The 17475-nt window shown below is 47.8% G+C and overlaps 2 protein-coding genes and 1 non-coding gene across 3 annotated transcripts in view; all 3 read left to right on the forward strand.

Moving 5' to 3' along the window:
• Positions 1–2581, forward strand: part of atp8b1 (ATPase phospholipid transporting 8B1) — a 30099-nt gene extending 27518 nt beyond the window's left edge. Inside the window, exons 27-28 of the mRNA XM_076988868.1 lie at positions 188–318; positions 414–2581. Coding sequence (XP_076844983.1) covers positions 188–318; positions 414–635 — 353 coding nt within the window. The 3' untranslated portion in view covers positions 636–2581. The remainder of the gene's footprint in view (positions 1–187; positions 319–413) is intronic.
• Positions 2582–2704: 123 nt separating this feature from the next.
• On the forward strand, positions 2705–2815 carry LOC143490292 (U6 spliceosomal RNA). The gene has a single exon (XR_013124919.1). It is a non-coding gene; the product is annotated as a U6 spliceosomal RNA (small nuclear RNA).
• A 646-nt stretch (positions 2816–3461) lies between these two features.
• Positions 3462–17475, forward strand: part of dym (dymeclin) — a 66239-nt gene continuing 52225 nt past the window's right edge. Inside the window, exons 1-8 of the mRNA XM_076988813.1 lie at positions 3462–3706; positions 6240–6432; positions 7856–7908; positions 8145–8238; positions 10218–10351; positions 10645–10717; positions 13555–13680; positions 15800–15942. Of these exons, the coding sequence (XP_076844928.1) occupies positions 6293–6432; positions 7856–7908; positions 8145–8238; positions 10218–10351; positions 10645–10717; positions 13555–13680; positions 15800–15942 (763 nt within the window). The 5' untranslated portion in view covers positions 3462–3706; positions 6240–6292. The remainder of the gene's footprint in view (positions 3707–6239; positions 6433–7855; positions 7909–8144; positions 8239–10217; positions 10352–10644; positions 10718–13554; positions 13681–15799; positions 15943–17475) is intronic.

Below are 17475 nucleotides of genomic sequence, written 5' to 3' on the forward strand. Positions count from 1 at the left end.
GTTTGTATTTGCATATTTCAAATAATAAATAGTTGCTGGCTAGTGGATGGTTGCCAGCGACCCATATTCAGTGTCTTTATTATGGATGATCTATCAATACAGTCATATATTGAAAGCATATGACCTTATTTTATTGATTAATTATACTCTTGAACTCTGAATGGTGCCCCCTGCTGTTGTGTCCCAGGTGTAGCAGCGAACAGCCTGAGGCAACCCTACCTGTGGCTCACCATCATTTTAACAGTGGGCATCAGTCTTCTGCCCGTCATCTGTATCCAGTTCCTTAGTAAGACCATCTGGCCCTCGGTTGGGGACAAGGTACGGCCTTCCTGGGGACGCCGTGTGGAGCGGGACGGGGGTCCGAGTCCTGCTGACGATAATCCTGTCTCTCGTTCTCGCTGTCCCTCCTGCAGGTCCAGAGAAACAAGAAGAAGTACGAGGTGGAGGAAGAGAAGAAGAGGAAGCCGCCGGCGTTCCAGCGTGGGGGGCGGTCGCGGCGCTCCGCCTACGCGTTCTCTCATTCCCGCGGTTACGCTGACCTCATCGCGTCTGGTCGCAGTATTCGCCAGAAGCCACGCCCACGTCCTGAGCTCAGGGACAGCATCCGGGAAGAACCCCAAGCGGAAAACATCTGAAGCGCACCCTCACCTGGGCCGTGTTTCCACACGGAGGAGGATCGCTTGTGAACCGGTGTAAACGGGACCTTGTGGGTGGAGGAGGACAGAAGATCTCTTATCAAGTGTACTTCATCTGAGCCTTGTAGCACGCTGTGTGAACAAAGCCATCTGCTCAGGTTCTGTCCCATTTCCCTTAAACACCTCCCCTACATCTCTGCCAGCAGCCATGGGAAGGGCATAAGGGATGTGAGTTAAGGGCATAGGGGATGTGAATTAAGGGCATAGAGCTGCACTGAGCAAAGGGTGGAGAGGAAAAACATGCAGACGAGGCAGTGAATAACCTACACAAATAGGAAGGGCTTGTATATGTGTGTGTGTATTTATCTGAATTTACTCACAAGGAAGGGAAGGAGTTTCCAATCAACCTCACTTATACACACTGACCGCGACTGGTTTTAAAATGAACACTGTGCATGACTAATTGTACGACTCAGGATTTTATTTTTCCGCTGTTTTTTTCCCCCTCAAAAGGTGCATTATGTAGGATATCATTTGTGCCTAATGTTAGATAAGGCATCAAAAAGATGGGATGATCTCATTAACCATGCTTGGCAATAGCAGGAACACAAACGTTGTAAGAGTTGACCTGAGATTTTGGGCTGATATGGTAAAGAGATTCATGATTCAAGTGATTTATGTGGATGTAGACGGAAGCCTTTATGGTGGCTGGTAAAATGTGAAATGCTGTAGAAGATACTGTGTTTTATACAGCAGAGCTATTTAATGACGTCTTTATGTATGCTGGTGTTTATAAAATGTTTAACTTAAATACTGGTATTAAGATAACCCCATGTGTACATAAAATAGCCGTTATCCTTGTGGGTGCAATACCTCTATTTCCAGACTTAAAATGAGTAACCAACATCTTAACCACTTAATTTTGAATATTGGCTTTTGCCTTTTCAAAGGTTTGTTAAAACACCAGAAAAAACAGGAGTGCGGGTATACTGTTCCAAACCTCAACGAGAACAAAACCTGCACTGAATCGGCACCAGTGCACCCTGGGAACAACAGGGCCTTTAACCCTTCCTGCGTTCCCCTTCAGCGACCCCCACACCAGAGATGTGAACCTCCTCATCTTCTAACACATCAGATCCGTTGTGCGTTTGTCTCTTAAAGGGGTGGGTGGTTCAGTGAGGTTATATGTACCAACGTTAAAGGTATGCATGAATGTTTTCATCTTCACACAACGTTTGTCACCACTCCATCACAAGAGCTTCAGAGCCTTCAGCCTGAATCCCACAGCTGTCACCTTTTGTGGAACTTTTAAACATTTTTTCCCCTCCTAAAGTGCCTTGCCATGAATGATGCTTGACTGAGTCACACGGTTGTCATTATGGGGTGATTGGGTGTGTGTGTGTGATGTCTTGGAGGTGGTTTGAAAATGGAGTTCCTATGTTTACACTAATAGCGCTACACCCTCCTGCACTTCTGTCTGGTCCATTTGAAGAGGGTTCTGTTCATTATTTCTTAACATGCACCAAACTATGATCTGAAGAGCTCTCTTTTTACAGCTTGTAGTACCATTTTTCTTCCTGTTTGCATTTGGTATTTCCTTCAATGCTGAAGTTCTTTTTTTAGTGAGACCAGGTTAATTCTAATCCTGTTATTGTCATACATACTGGTAAAAGGGACTTCATTTCTTCTGCAATTTTAACAGAAAACTGTTACATGTTTAAAAATCTGCCATATTGGAATAGGGTTTCCCCTTTATGTGAAACAGTTCATCTCTTTGTGTTTTAATATTCCTGTTTTCTGTATGGCAACAATCTCTGAATGACCAGCAATATCAGTGCCTTATTCTCTGGAGGAAAAAAAAAACTTTTTACAGAATATTTTGTTTTTAATGTAATGTGCTGTAACATACTTTGTACAAATAACTATAAAATAAAGAATTAGTTGGATTTGCGTGTTGCGTCTTACAATGACAACAAAACTTTTATTGCAGTGGGTTTGTTAAAGCTGCTACACTAGGACGCTGTTTGAAAGTGTTACCCACACGGAATTTCTACCTGCTTTGGTGAGTAGCTGTCAGAGTATATGTTACAGCAGCACATATACAGTCACGAATACAGAGTAGATTTGCATGGCTCCTGTGAAAGGATGACGTGCTAAATCGTGAAACGTCCAATGTTTGGGGCAGTCATGGTCTGGTGGTTAGGGAACTGGTCTTGTGACCGGAGGGTCGTGGGTTCGATTCCCAGACCTGAGGCCATGACTGAGGTGCCCTTGAGCAAGGTACCTAACCCCAACTGCTCCCCGGGCGCCGGGCTAGGGCTGCCTACTGCTCTGGGCATGTGTGATCCACAGCCCCCTAGTAATCACTAGTGTGTGTGTGTTCTGACTGCACAGATGGGTTAAAAGCGGAGGACAAATTTCGATTGGGGTGTAAAAATCACAATTGACAAAATATGGCACATTTACATTTTACATTTACATGACCTTGGGCTAGTTTGTGTTTTGGACTTAAAATTGAGGTGCTGGTTTGTTCAGATTTGGTCGAAGACTGAACATAGCAGAGATGGTGATTAATCTTGCATGCAGTAAGGACGGGGATCGTTAAAAGGCTACGTGTCCGGTGCTCTAGTCCTGGAGGAGGACTTGATAAACGTGGTGGGGACTTGATCAGAACAGGACCACCATGGACTGCCCTGGACCTGCGGCACTCTTGAGTGTTTAAAAGTGGCCTGGATCTCAGACCAAACATTTTTAAAAAGACCAGTTTTCCAAACGGCCGGTGGGGGAGCACTGCTCGGTTGCACCTAGTTTCATAAGTCCAACGAAGAACCAGAGCGGAGCGCCGCAGCTCGGCACGTCAGCAGCACACGCACTTCACATCCCCGGCGACGTGGACGCGCCTCACGCACGCTCCCGCCGAGGTAGAGGTTCACACCGGCCCTGCTGCCTCCGAGTGCCTCGCTCACTTAAACACCCTGTCCGCGTCCGCTCGCTCGCCAGTGTGAGGACACAGGACTTCTCCTGGGACACGGGGACATTATCTTCCACCTGTCGCCGCCGACGTTCATCAGGTGCGTTACCCGTAATACAGACCATTAACTGCCTGGAGTTTCTACGGTAGCGCCGCCTCAGGTAACCGAGCTAGCTGTTGTAGCTAGCCAAGCTAACGGTTGCTAGCTAGCCGAGCTAACGGTTGCTAGCTAGCCGGGCTAACTGTTGCTAGCTAGCCGAGCGAACGTTTGTTAGCTAGCCGAGCTAACGGTTGCTAGCTAGCCAAGTTAACTGTTGCTAGCTAGTCACGCTAACGGTTGTTAGCTAGCCGAGCTAACGGTTGCTAGCTAGCCAAGCTAACTGTTGCTAGCTAGCCAAGCTAACAGTTGCTAGCTTGCCGAGCTAGCTGAGATTTTCAGGCGTAAGTTGTACTAGAACGGTCTAACTGTGTCGTTAGTGGTCAGTGTCAGTTGTATTATATTATATTATTATATATATTATATTGTTTGGTTATATTGTTATATTCATGGCTACTTGTTTCAGTGTTGAGACTTAAATGTAACATTCAAATGGACCCTTGAGGCTAGCTAGTTAGCATGTGGCGTGTGTGGTACGCCTCGCTTGTCGGTGTGTGTGTGGACCTCACAGGTGCGGCAGGTAAACCCACTCTAACTCTGTGTGGAGGTCCAACAGCACTGTGTTTTGGTGGAAGTGTCACATTAATGCCGACGTGTGTTGAGAGCCCCAGTACTGGTGAAGGTGGTTATGTGGACGGGCATCAGCCCAGCTAGTGCTGCTGTCACCTCGTACCTGTTCAACACAGCAGCTAGGCGAACTTGGCCATTAAAATGGACCAACGTGGCTCTCTGGACCAGCCAACGTGTTACAGACCTGCTCGATATATCCAGTAATCTGCTGACTTGAGTCTAAGTGTATTTGAAGAGCTAATCTAGCTGCATAACGTGCTACCACGTTACATGACAGTGTTGCCCCTATGTGAGTAGTGGAGCCTGTATGGGGTGGGTGACTGTACCAAGAGACATGCAGCTGACCAGCGACGTGGTCAGTGCAGTGAAAACAGGCCTGCGCCATTTAGAAGTGCTGAATGAACTCTTTGACTACTTTTACATTTGTTTTTCGGGCGGGGGGGGGGTCATCTGACGGTGTTGCAGTAAAGCCGTTGGGGTGTGTGTGAAGGAGGCTGTGTGTACTTAACAGGTGTTGACTGAGGCGTTCACCTGTGTCAGGGAGGGAAGGTCCTGTTAGCAGAGGGTCCTGTCCAGGATTGGGAAGGTTGCTTCTAAAAGAACATGTCATTACAGATTACAAAGTACACATACTCAAAAAAAGAAATATATCATCCAAGGTGTTTTAGATATTCAAATCACATTTAATTACATGTATTCTGTCATTGGTAGTGCCGGAGACTTCCTTTTTCATTATAGCTGTCCACCGCCAGGCATAAAGGATTATCATGGGACCTAAGAACATATAGTCTGATAAATGATCTCAACATTTTAGAATCAGTTACTTGCTTGGTTTATGATGTGTCTGAGTTTCTCTGATGATGGTCATATGCCTGTCATGCACAAATAAGGACTTCAGTGAGACAAAAGAGAATATCAAATGGGATTTTGAGTATTACAAGCAGATTTTAATACATGTTCCTTTTCATAGTTCACACAAACTGAGGATGACATGTGTATGAGTATTTTTGATTTCATAGCTATGAGCGTAGTGCAACCATGATGCTGACTGTCCTCATGTTGAAACAAGATGGGAGTTGAAGACCAAGCACCTCTGACGCATGTTTGCGTTGGAGAGTGAGTGCTAATCTAAAATCAGATGACCTCTTATTTAAAATGGAGTCTGCTGAGTCTCAAAACCAAAACTGTTTTACACTGGTCCCATGGTCTGAGCAAGAGTATGACCTCAGAACCACTGAAACTGAATAGCTAAAGCACAGGTTCAGAGAGGAAATGAAATAATGTATGACCACGCTCTCATTATCTTTATTTACTCTCTTGAAACTGAGATGATGCGTCAAAGACAACAATACAAGGCCAGTAAAAATCTGCAATCATTTAAAAATGTGGGCCACACATGGCCGTAATGAGCTGCTAGTCTTAATACATTTGAATACATAAGAAATTAGCTAATAAGTATGACATCATGGGTTTTTGGAGATGGAAAACCTTGCATTGGGCACTTGCAGAAATCTAATAGATGTGTATTGCAGAACAGAGCTGAATGTAGAAATATCATCTCTATATTTCAGGCAAAAGATTTAAAGGAGATTTTTCAAACGATGACGTCAAGCCGGCTAATTTAATCCGAGCACAATGGCAATGAGACCAAAACATTCATATAGTGGTGACATAATACATTCAGCATGTGTAAGCTGGTGCTTGATGCAGGTGCGGTGATATCCGCATCAAGTGCTTTTTAACTCTCACTATAAACGTGGCCTATAAAAACACACCTGCACAATCTTGTGTTCTAGTTCTCCACTGTCATCGGTAGATGGCATATGTCATCAGCCAGGGAAATTAATGTCCTATAAATATTGTGATGAGGGCAGACGACCTTAGTGGAGCTGTTTTGTGTCCCCAGGCGCTGGAGTAGTGGGTGATGAGGCTCTGAGCCTGGTGGGGTTTCCAAAGCCAATGGGGTCCAACACCAGCCAGGTGAGTGACCTGTCGGAGAGTCAGAGCATCCGCACTCTGATTGGTCCAGAGTCCATCTCGGAGAACGAGCCCTTCTGGAACCATCTCATCTCCTTCACGTTCACGAGTCCCACCTGCAGGTGAGTACACCTGTCAGCTTTTCCCATACGGTGCCGAGTTGGACTGTGTGTCATGTCATTTGATTTTCTTTGGAACAACAGAAGATGGTCTAGATTGTCTGTCATGCATATGGTTTAAAGGTACAGTAAAACAAATGTAGAGATATCCTCTCATCCCGATTGGCTGGACGTTTGGTGATGAATTCATCTAGTTATTTATGTTCTGTATTTTTAAGAGTGGCTCGGGGTGCACCTTTGTGTAGTTGCAGTCATCAAGGTTAGCCAGAGAGATGAGACTCTTGTAGGATTGACCCTGGGCTGACAGGCCTGTGGTGTTTGATAGAGAGAAAGGTGCAGATGAGTGATGGTGATGTATTGTTATGAACATGCTTAACTGGATGGAGACATTGTATCTGGATCAGCTAGTTTTCCCTCATCAAACAATGAGTACCACTGCTGTGGCCATTGGCCATTACAGAGGACAACAAACAATTAAAACTTTATTCTTTATCCCTCTTTATCCCTCATCCTAAACTAAACCTTTAAACCCACCGGTTCTTTGGTTTTTTTTATTTAATTCATGTCCTGCCAGTGACCCAAAACCATGACATCCTTAAATATTTGTGAATGAGCCCTGAATCAATATTTACGTTATAACAGAGGAGAAATGACCCAGGTGATGTCACACGTTGGTGGTAATTACAGGTCTGGGGTTTTCTTAGCCTCCTCCTGCCCCTGCACGGTGGGATGTCGTCATGTCCCCACGCCAGGGAGCTTGGGGTGGCTACGTGCCTCCTGTATTTCACTCCCCTGCCCTCACGTCTCTGAGCCTTGTGTGGTTGGGGCGGGTGAGAGGAGGGACCGGGCCAGACAGCAAACGCCTGCTGGTGCCAGAGCTGTCGGAGTCGTGAGCTGAAGCCCCGTGGCTGGCCGGGGGGAGAGGGCGGCTGTTTACCGTCACCTTCACGGGTCCAGCTGACATTCTTTCCGACCGGAGCACTCGCACCACTGTGCTGAGGCTTGGCGGGTTTTATTAGGTGTATAACATGACAAACCACGAGGAGTAGAGCATCCATCATTGAACATGCTGTTCTCCGCTTTCCTAATGGCGGAACACACTTTCCAATCAACTGTGGAAGTGTGTGTGTGTGTGTGTGTCCTTCTGACACACGCTCTCAGCACCTACCGCAGGTGTAGAATTACAACACGCTGAGGTGCTGCATGGGAGCTATTCCACACAAGGCCAGCAGAGGGCGCTGCCTGGCCTGGTGCCGGGGTGCAGTCACACATGGGCCCCGGGGCCACACAGGCCAGTCTGCTCTCACATGGGACTCTGGCAAATGTGATGGAGAGCTAAAATGCATGTTGGAGACAAATCGATACTTCAAGACTGAAGTCACCCGATTCTTTCTCTCTTTCATTCTTTCTCTCTTCTTCGTTGTAGTGCGGATGCAAAGCTGTTGGAGGAAGCCATCACCCCCCTTGCCAAAATTCTAAGTACGTTTCAGATTGTTAACTCATTTCCGATCCAAAGCCGATCTAGCTGGAGTTTCGTGCGTCTCTTTGGACTGGTGGTTTGGTTATTCACCAAACTAAACTGTGGAGCACGCTGTGTGTGAGGGAGAGGTGTGAATGGGGCCGCTGCACCGTGTTGGGACAGCATGCTTAACACGTAGTGCTGTGGTTTTTTTTAACCAAGTCTTTGATCTTCATTTCTCTGCCTCTCTTGAAAGTTGAGAACAATCCACGATCGGGAAACTTTAGTGCTTTGGTGAGAGTCTTCCTGGCAAGAACCAAAGAGCTGAAGATCTCCACCGAATGCCAAGAGTAAGTATCACAGAAACGCTCCCCATATGGACGTGTCCAGGGGGACTGGCACATCCTGGGGGCACTGGGACGTGCACCGGAGGGGGTTGGGGGTGTTGTCTTGCGCTTCTCAAACAGACATGTTTTTAGATTATGTATTAGTGTAGTAATAATAATAATATGAAGGATTTTACATAAAGCTGAGAAACATTAAATAGGGGTGTGACGAGACGTAACTCGTCGCGTAAAAAATCTGTGAGATTTGTGATCTAGCAAGCAGCCAGAATGACGTGGGAAAATACAGGTATTACTATTGAAGATGCACCCGCCACTTTCAAATTGTTTGTTTGGCAGCATTTTGGGTACCGGCAAGAGAGTGACTGATAAGACACTACATATGCAAACATTGTATGAAAATAATGACGTACACCGCGACTAATACGAGCAGGATGCAGAGACATTTACAGCAGCACCACAGCTCAGTACTCAAATCAACATATCTCACTTGAACAGAGGTAGCAGGGACAGAACGGCGCTTTGGCAAGCTGAGACAGTAAAGGATATCGGGAGCAGTGTGGCGATGTTAATATACTAATATGTGGGGATGTTAATATTCTTTAAAATGAACATGGCTGTGTAGTTGCAGCAAATTCAGTGACATACTTGGTCAGGCTCTGTTTGCACTATTTGAACTCTGTATTGACAGAGAAGAACTTTTTGTTTTGCACATAATACAGTGAGTCCCCACTTAACGACGGGTCCGGTTAATGATGGACCGGAGTTACGACCGACTTTTTAATTCATTTCGCGCGCTGCGCAGAGGAGCAGTGGCAGCACAGTGGAGCGCTGTGGGGTGTAGTGGAGTGTTGTGTACGATAAGCCCATCTCGACAACGCGATCGCTCTTTCTCACGCTGTACGCACGAGAACATTGATAGTTTTTTTCTATACTGTATTTACGATCAAAGCGTATCTAAATCTAGGGTCACGCTTAATGACAAACTGCTTTACGACGGACTTTTCAGTCTCTAACACCATCATTAAGCGGGGACTCACTGTAATATTGTTTGCGCTTAAAAAAAGGAGAAATATTTAATCTTATTTATTTTATTTTAACTTTTATGAAATTTTATTTTAATTTCAATTTGTAGAGGAAGAAGTTTATTAAAAGTTGATGCTTACATAATGTATGTTGAGTTATAATAAAACATTTCAAAATACATGTGTGACTAAAGTCTGTTGTCCAGTCATATAATTTGTAATTTTAGTGTTCTTAAAATCTCGTCTCATCTCGTTCTCGTGAACCCAATATCTCGTCTTGTGAGCTGAGTGTCTCGTCACACCCCTAATATTAAACGTTGTTTATTATGTTTGTATGCTAACAGATAATGAATCTGTAAATCTGTATTATGGGAACAAGCTAGCATCAGAGTATTCTGTAGAGGAACTACAATTCCCAGCACTGACATGTTTTTGCTGTGCCCACCACATCACACTCTCCTCCCACTGGGGTCTGTGTGTGGTGCTGCCAAGGTCCAGGTCATGGTCCTGGTGTCCCACGGGGATCCCAGAGCTGCTCCTCGAACCCCGTGTCCCCACAAGGAGGTCCTTACTAACCCTGAAGCCACGCCCCTCTTCTCTGTGTGCGTGTGTGTGTGTGTGTGAGGGAGTCATTTCTAGCCTCTGGAGGCATATGCAGAGTGTGTTAAAAGCTGCAGAGGTCGTTAACGTGCTGTTGTCGGTTACTGATGTGTTGTTTGCTGAGCGATGCCTGCTGTAGACATGAGGCTGTCTGCTTCTTGATGTGATGTTCTTTGTTTGATGTTTCTTTTGTGCACGCAAGTGTAGTTTTGGAATTTCACACTGTGCACAAAACGCATGTGTGAACTTCCTCAGTGCTGTCCGGGTCAGTGTCGGTCTCATCAGTAAGATGCTGTGGTAAGTCGGATGTCAGTTCTTTGCTTAAAAATGCTCTGGTGGTCTCTCTCCCTTTCCCTGTAGTCAGCTGTTCATCTGGCAGGCCCACAATGCCCTGTTTCTCGTGCGATGCCTCATCAAAGTCTTCATCAGGGAGATGAGCGAGGAGGACCTGCACTTGCACTTCTCCTACCAGACGAGGGCGCCAGGCGCCTGTGGTGAGTCGTGTGCTTCACCAACACAGGCCCGTTTCTACGCTCCACTTAAGAAGATATGCGTACATGGTGTCTCATCTACACTCCTCTGCATATTTTGGACCCTGTAGGTTGAGTGCGGTTTATTCTGAAGGTTGTTTTGCCCACAGTCCCTCTCAAGTCCTGCGTGAATTATTGGACACCTTAAATATGAAGGGCACTCTTATTCTGCTTGTAAATGTGTCTACAGGTCTACACTGCATGTTGAGTATGTCTACTGCTTCCTGATCTGTGTGCCTGCCTGTGTCTGGTTTTAGAGCCCACCTCTGAAGATCTTCTGGAAGAGCTGATCTGTAGCTTGGTGCATCTCATCGTGGAGGTACCTCTACTGTGAGTGATGGCGTTGTTGTTGATGTTGTTGTTGTTGTTGTTGTTGTTTGTGTCTTTTGTGATATGTCGTGGGGTTTTCTCTTCTTTCGTCTTTCTCACCTAGTGAGTAATGTGCGTTGTGGCGGGTTGTGGTGCTATCGGTCCACCTCTTGATCTCACACTCTGCGTGTGTGAAGGTCAGTGAATCAGTGTGTGTTGAGTCACATGGACAGCTTGCCCTACACACACTTTCGCGTTTGTTGCTGGTGACAGTAGAACTTTTTTAGCTGAAGTTCCACAAAAATGTGATCTTGCCGATTACAGTCCAAGTATCACTAATGCGTAAGTTTCTCTAGACCATTTTTTTCCTTATGTGCAAATGATACAAAAGAGCAGAAATGTTTGCAAACGAACAAACCTCCCCTCATTTTGTCTCGGACACTAATCCCTTCCCAGTTTGGCACTGGGAATATCCCCTCAAACGCATCCCCTCTCAAATATCCCCTAGCCTCTGGTCTAACGGGCAGCCCTACTGTAGCTGAGCGGCTGTGATGAATAGGCGTTGGCCATCAGTCCCGCTCTCGTGACCTTTCCTGTTAGCATGTAAGCGAGCTCCGTTAACACGCTCTCTGAACACGTCTGGCCTGAAGCTTCTCCACGTACGTTCGAGCGCCCCGGACAGACGCTGGTGTGTCTCCTCCACGCCTCGGTGGATACACGGCGCCGAGCCAGCGGGCCAGCTCCGTCCTCAGCTGTGGCGGGCATCAACCCGCCTCGAGACGCAGCCAGACGTGTGAGATGGATGGACTGAGAGGAGAGGAGAGCATGACTGACTGAGTCGGGGATAAGGAGAGAGGAGAGAGAGCAGGAGGAGGAGTTATTAGTGGTGAAGGCTTGAACTGTAATGTTTCCAGTGAGGCTGCTTTACTGTTTCCTGTAGGGGGCGCTCAAACGAGGGTAAAGAGGCAGCAGGAGAAATTGACTTTCCTTTAGTTTTCGAGCGCGTGTGCGCGCGTGTTCACGCATGCGCATGCAATTTTAAGACGCAGATTTCATCTCGCGCCCTCATGAGCAGAAATATCTACCCAGTCTGGTATGTGTTTGTTAAATGTCGTGGTGCTGGCCTGTCTACCACATTAAACTAAGATGAGTTGAGGGTTATGATTAGAGTTATCTCCTCAGGCACTGTTTACATGTCTCAAAGAGAAATTCCTGCCTCTTCAAAGAAAGAACAATCTTTTATTCATTAGCTTTTCCAAAGTGTCTGATTTTGTCAGTGAAGCTTCCACGCATGTCAGAGACGGACCCAGCGGACTCGAAACATCCCGCCATGGTTTCTGAAATGTGGATAAGTGAGGAAGAGTGAGGAAGCGTGATGGTCTGAAGATCAGATGAGAAGAAAAGAGGGAACGACGTGTTATTTCAGGCCGACGTGTTGTTGCCTTGCAAATGAAGCACATTATTTCCTTTTTCCAGAGTAAAGACCAGCGTCTACCCTGTTGTACTCTGTTCTCTGGCTTGTGTAACTGTGGTAGACCAACGCGCTCCATTGTTAAACTCTCCTGAACGTCGACGTTGTTATTTTCGCTCTCTCTTTGTTGCCATTTTTCTGATTTCCTTGCTACGTGCTCGGTGAAATAACCTGGAAGTGGGTCACAGGGCCGCGTTGAAGAATCTGGAGACCCAGGCTCCTGTTGGCCGGGCTGATCCCACGCGCCGTGCTCCCCCTAACCCCCGCCTCTCCTGCAGGCTGCACGGCCTTAGCGGATTCCTGGATGGGGGGGGTTACAAGCTTCGGCCCTGTTCATGCTCGAGTGACCAAGCCCATGAGCAGATTCTGCATGGCTTTGCTGAGCTGAGTCGTTGTGACCTGGTCCACAAAGGGCTGATCTACAGACACACCTCAACAGTTTTTCTTTGGAGAGCCCCTTTATAGTTTGATCAGTTGAAGTCCTGGGTTGATCCACGCCATCAGTGGGGCTTCTTCAGGTGACGTGGGTCTTGGTCTTGGGGTTAGGCTTCCCATGTGTGTGCACACGCGTGTGTGTGCGTGTGTGCGCGTGTGCGCAGAGCACTTTGCAGTCTTCAGTGCACGACTTCATAGATTCATAGATTGGGTGGTTTCTCTGTTTTCACTCATTGAAGACGCACACAGCCATGCGTCTGCCACTGGGATCTTCTGATAGTAGAGCCGTCACCATCATAACCGGATCAAACCCACAGTGACGTTCTGTGGTTGATTTTGACCCCTTATGCACACGGCTAACTGCCAGTGTGCAGGATGAATGATAAACGCTGCAGTGCTTTGGCCTAATAAGGCATGCGTGTGTGTGCACACCTGAGAGTGTGTGTGTGTGGTTGGTTGTGTGTGTGTGTGTGTGTGTGTGTGTGTGTGTGTGTGTGTGTGTGTGAATTAAAGGGGTGTGTCCTCGAGGCCGTGGGAAGTGGACGCTGAGCTGGATGGACTGGGGTCAGGAAACGGGGAACAATGAACACAAGTGAGAGTGATGGCGGGGTCACCGAGGTCGTCTCCACGCCAACGCAATAAACCCTCGCGACACCACAGGTTCATTCGCTGTGATGTGGTGCCCATCTCCTGCCCAACGTTGTGCCACAGACGACCTCTCGGCACCGACGCCCGCTCTGGTGTTGTCTGACCTGCTCCGAGCAGAACCCTCCACCCTCTCGAACGGAGGCGCTGCTCGCGAGAGGGCGGATCTGGGGTGTCCTGGACCGCCCTCCCCCTGTGATTGGACCGCTGGCGCATGTCTGTGGTGATGGACGCTGTCCTGTCCGCGGGGGGCGTCCTGCCGGGACTCGTTCTCTTATTGCGTCCGGTTGTCCGTCTGCCGTTTCAGGGACATCACCTACAACATCCTGTTTGAGGCGGTGACCATCCTCCTGGTTCTGCTGTCCTATCAGCTCTTCCAGAAGGACATTCTGAGGGAGGGGCTTATCTCCCGCTGCCTGACCAGGGGACGATGGTGAGTGTGTGTGTGTTTTGTGAGAGTAATAATAGGGTTATCTTCATTTAAATGATTGAAAAACAATTTCCAGAACCTTCTATTATTGTGTTTACCACCAGATCTGAACACCTGCAAGGTGTTGATGTGCAGTTCCCTCTAGAAGTTTAGTTTCACTCGGGTGACCTTGCCATGGCCTTTTATAGCCATAAAACTAAAAATATTCCTATCTAATTTCCTATGCCCACTTTGTGTTGGAGGCAGACAGCCATTGACAGGATCCCGCCGTTCTGAATGGAAATTAGTGACTTCATTAATTCAGCAGCTGTTGGGCTGGGCGAGCTCTCGCGTCTGCCTCGTTAGCGCGTCTGCCTCGTTAGCGCGTCTGCCTCGTTAGCCTAGCCCCTCCCCTTCCCCTGTCCGCTCAGAGGAGCTGCACCGAGCTGGCGCGTGTCCTGCGTTCGGCCTCAGCGTGGTGTCCCGCACAGCCGGGGCTGTGACCTGCACACATCGTGACGTTTCCCTGGGTAGAACAGGTGCAGGAGTGTGACTTTGCTTCAGAGGTTGGCGGGAGGGCTACTGGGTTACTGGGGCCTTGTTGCTTGTCCCCTTGCTGTAAGATCTTGTCTGCTGTCAGAGAGACTTGGTCTTAGTCTTTAGGTCAAGAGGACGTTCCTCCTTGAATTGCAAGCAAGTCCCTTAATGAACTTTCTCAATTAAAACTGATTATTATTTTATTTTTTTAAGTAACACTTGGCCTAAGTGTATTTGACACCCTCATGGCCACCAGTGAATCCCAGAATGCTCTGGGAAAGATGGATGCTCTCTACAGAGAGGTGGACCTATCTGCCAGTTGATTGGTCTGTGCAGCCAGCCACTGGGAAACCAGGCATGACTGAGTAGATAAAAAGTAGGTTGTGCATGTTGATTGGCTAATCATTGGCATTTTCTGGCCATTCACATGTATTAAGTAGCATGTAACCACATCGCTAGCTAGGGCAGTAACTTAGCCTTGCCATCTTTGAAGGCAGTGCTAAGCTAAAAGCTTGCCTTAAAGGCTCAGTGCTAAGCCCATTAGGAGGTGGTGCCAGGCTTCATTCTCTCTCCCTGAGATGAGAACAATTGTCTGTGTTTTGATCTCTCTGAGTCATAGAATTGTTGATGGGTTAGTTCAGCAGCAACGTCCAAAACATACCAGTGATGTCTGTAATTCCAGTGGAAAGGGGGTTTTTTATTTTTTTATTTTTGGTCAAAACCATGTCGAAGTTGATTAAATTTAGGTCCGCATCAGAAACTGAAAGGAATATTTGTGCAAGTCAAAAATGTGTCCAGTGCAATGTTCTGTTTGACGTGTCTCCAACAGAAAAAGAGTCCAGTTTAATCATGTGGGGTGTGTGTGTATATATATTTTTTTCCCTTCTATAATTTGTTCTGCATTTCAAAGAACTGCGTGGCTATCATGAATTAGTTTGACAGTTTGAGCGTCACGTCTAAACTCTAGACTCTACCTTCTGTGTTCTCCTCGGCTCTCCTGCTGAGACGTAGGGTCACGTGCCTGGGACGTAGGGTCACGTGCCTGGGACGTAGGGTCACGTGCCTGGGACGTAGGGTCACGTGCCTGGGACGATGACGAGCCCTATAACACGTGTGCTGCTCCTTTACTGCAGCTCTGTAATATCCCTGATCACTCAGTGTGGTGATGATCCTCATCGCTCTAAATATACAGTCACACTGTCCATCATGGTGAGTTGTGGTGTACAGACTACAGAGCTGGATGCCACACACCCTCACGCTCCCCTCTACACAGTCTGTCAGAAGTTAATGCCAGTTTCTGTTGCCTCCTGCCTCGTGGGCACTAATGATTTAACTCTGTCCCACTTTGTGCCCCCCCCCCCCCCCCCCGTTTTCACACCAGCCTTTGGGAATGTTGTCCAAGGGCCTCTGCAGAAGCATGTGTAATGTGCTCCTGATATTCAGCACTCAGTAGAGTAGCAGTGTGTTTATTTCAGAACAGCCACCTCTGTGATCTAACTTTCTTTTCAAACACTATACTACAGTATTAGTCTGCTAAATTGATCTTTAATGGAGATCTCTCTCTCTCTCTCTCTCCCTCTCTCTCTCCCTCTCCATCTTCTCCTAGCCTGTCGTTGACGAGCCGCTTGGTGAAGACTCTGCTCTATAACTTCATCAGGCAGGAGAAATGCCCCCCTCCTGCAGCTCACATCTTCCAACCACAGGGTGACGGCGGGGGCCTGCTGTACGGTCTGGCGTCGGGTGTGGCCAGTGAGTCTCCCTCTCACACACACACACACACACACACACACACACCGACGTGCAGTCTTATCCCAGGGGAACTGTTCTTTAGACTGGCGTCAGGGCAGGGAGGGAGTGTCGCGCGCACACACACACACAAACACACACACAGACGCCGGGCGGAGAGGGCGTGCTGTGATCTGCGTGCTGTAATCTGATGGAGCTGCGTAACTCTGTAGCTTCCTGCGCTGTGAGCGTGCGTACGTGGCCCGCTGCTGTGGCCCGTCTCCACTCCGCACCGAGCCTCACCAACACTGATGGTTTTAAGGGTCGTTCTTCACCACTGGAGTATTATTAGCATTATTCTGGAAGTTGTGTGATGAAGTAGAAGTAAATGGGGAGGAAGGGGGTCCTGGCACGCAGGGTGTCCCGCTCCACGTGGGTGGGAGCTGCACATTGGGCTGGTCCTGTAAGGAAAACGTCTGGACGTCTGGGTGATGAGGACGCTGATAAGAGTTTGTCCACACACACGCGCACTTCTACATTATTGACTATGAGGACCTGTGGGACCACTGTGGCTCTAGACTGGCCTCGCTGTCTCGCCAAGCGCTCATGATTCTGGCTTTGTAGTCCTCCTCATCCTCCCCTCATTATCTGTTCATCACACAGTCCTCTCCTCCTCTCCGTCAGGCGCAGGGCGGATAAGCGGTTCAGTCCTGATGTCTCCTCGCACATGAAGATGGAGGCTTCTCTACCTGTGTGTGTGTGTGCGCTGTGTGTGCTGGCTAAACTGGTGTCAGTGTGTTCAAGTGATGTGACATGACTCATTCAGTCTGTGTGCTCACTCCTCCGCTGCTTGGAGGGACATGAAGGCATATTCATCCCTCCCTCTCTAACGCCCTCATTCTCAGCCACACCCCCCTTCTTTGGTCCCCCCCCCCCCCCCCCCCCCCACACACACACACACACACACACACACACTGTGTCATGCCTGCGGGGCTGTATTTGGCCTGGGCGGCAGTGTGGTGTGGGTGTTAGACTGAGCTCGTGTTGCAGTAAGTTGCTAGTGAGTAGACTGATTGACACAGGCCTCTATTTTAAGACCCTCACACCTGCTCCCACGTTATACTGGATGCCAGGACACACACACACATATAGAAACATACACAGTATGTCCCGTATTACAGACCACGGCAAGCATTCTCACACATGCATTTAAACACTGGGTGTATAGCCTGTATCATGGGCATCAGCACTTTCCTGACACACCACATCACACCAGTGCACTACTTCATAAACGTCACAGTGACACATTGCTGTTAATGGATTCGTGGGTTTTCTAATTCTCAACTGCTGAAGCAGGAACCTTCTGATGACCTCTGAACCTTCTGATGACCTCAGCTATTTTTAGCATCATATTTTCACACAGGACAGTAATTGACTCCCGATAATCATTTATTTCTGCCTGGGCTGTGAAGTAGCACTTGTGTTCCTGGAGTTTAGGATAAACGTGTATATGGGCACGCAAGCACATACACACACACCCTCTCTTTCACTCACACA

This window comes from Brachyhypopomus gauderio, unplaced genomic scaffold (assembly GCF_052324685.1).
Source record: "Brachyhypopomus gauderio isolate BG-103 unplaced genomic scaffold, BGAUD_0.2 sc64, whole genome shotgun sequence".
NCBI lineage: Eukaryota > Metazoa > Chordata > Actinopteri > Gymnotiformes > Hypopomidae > Brachyhypopomus > Brachyhypopomus gauderio.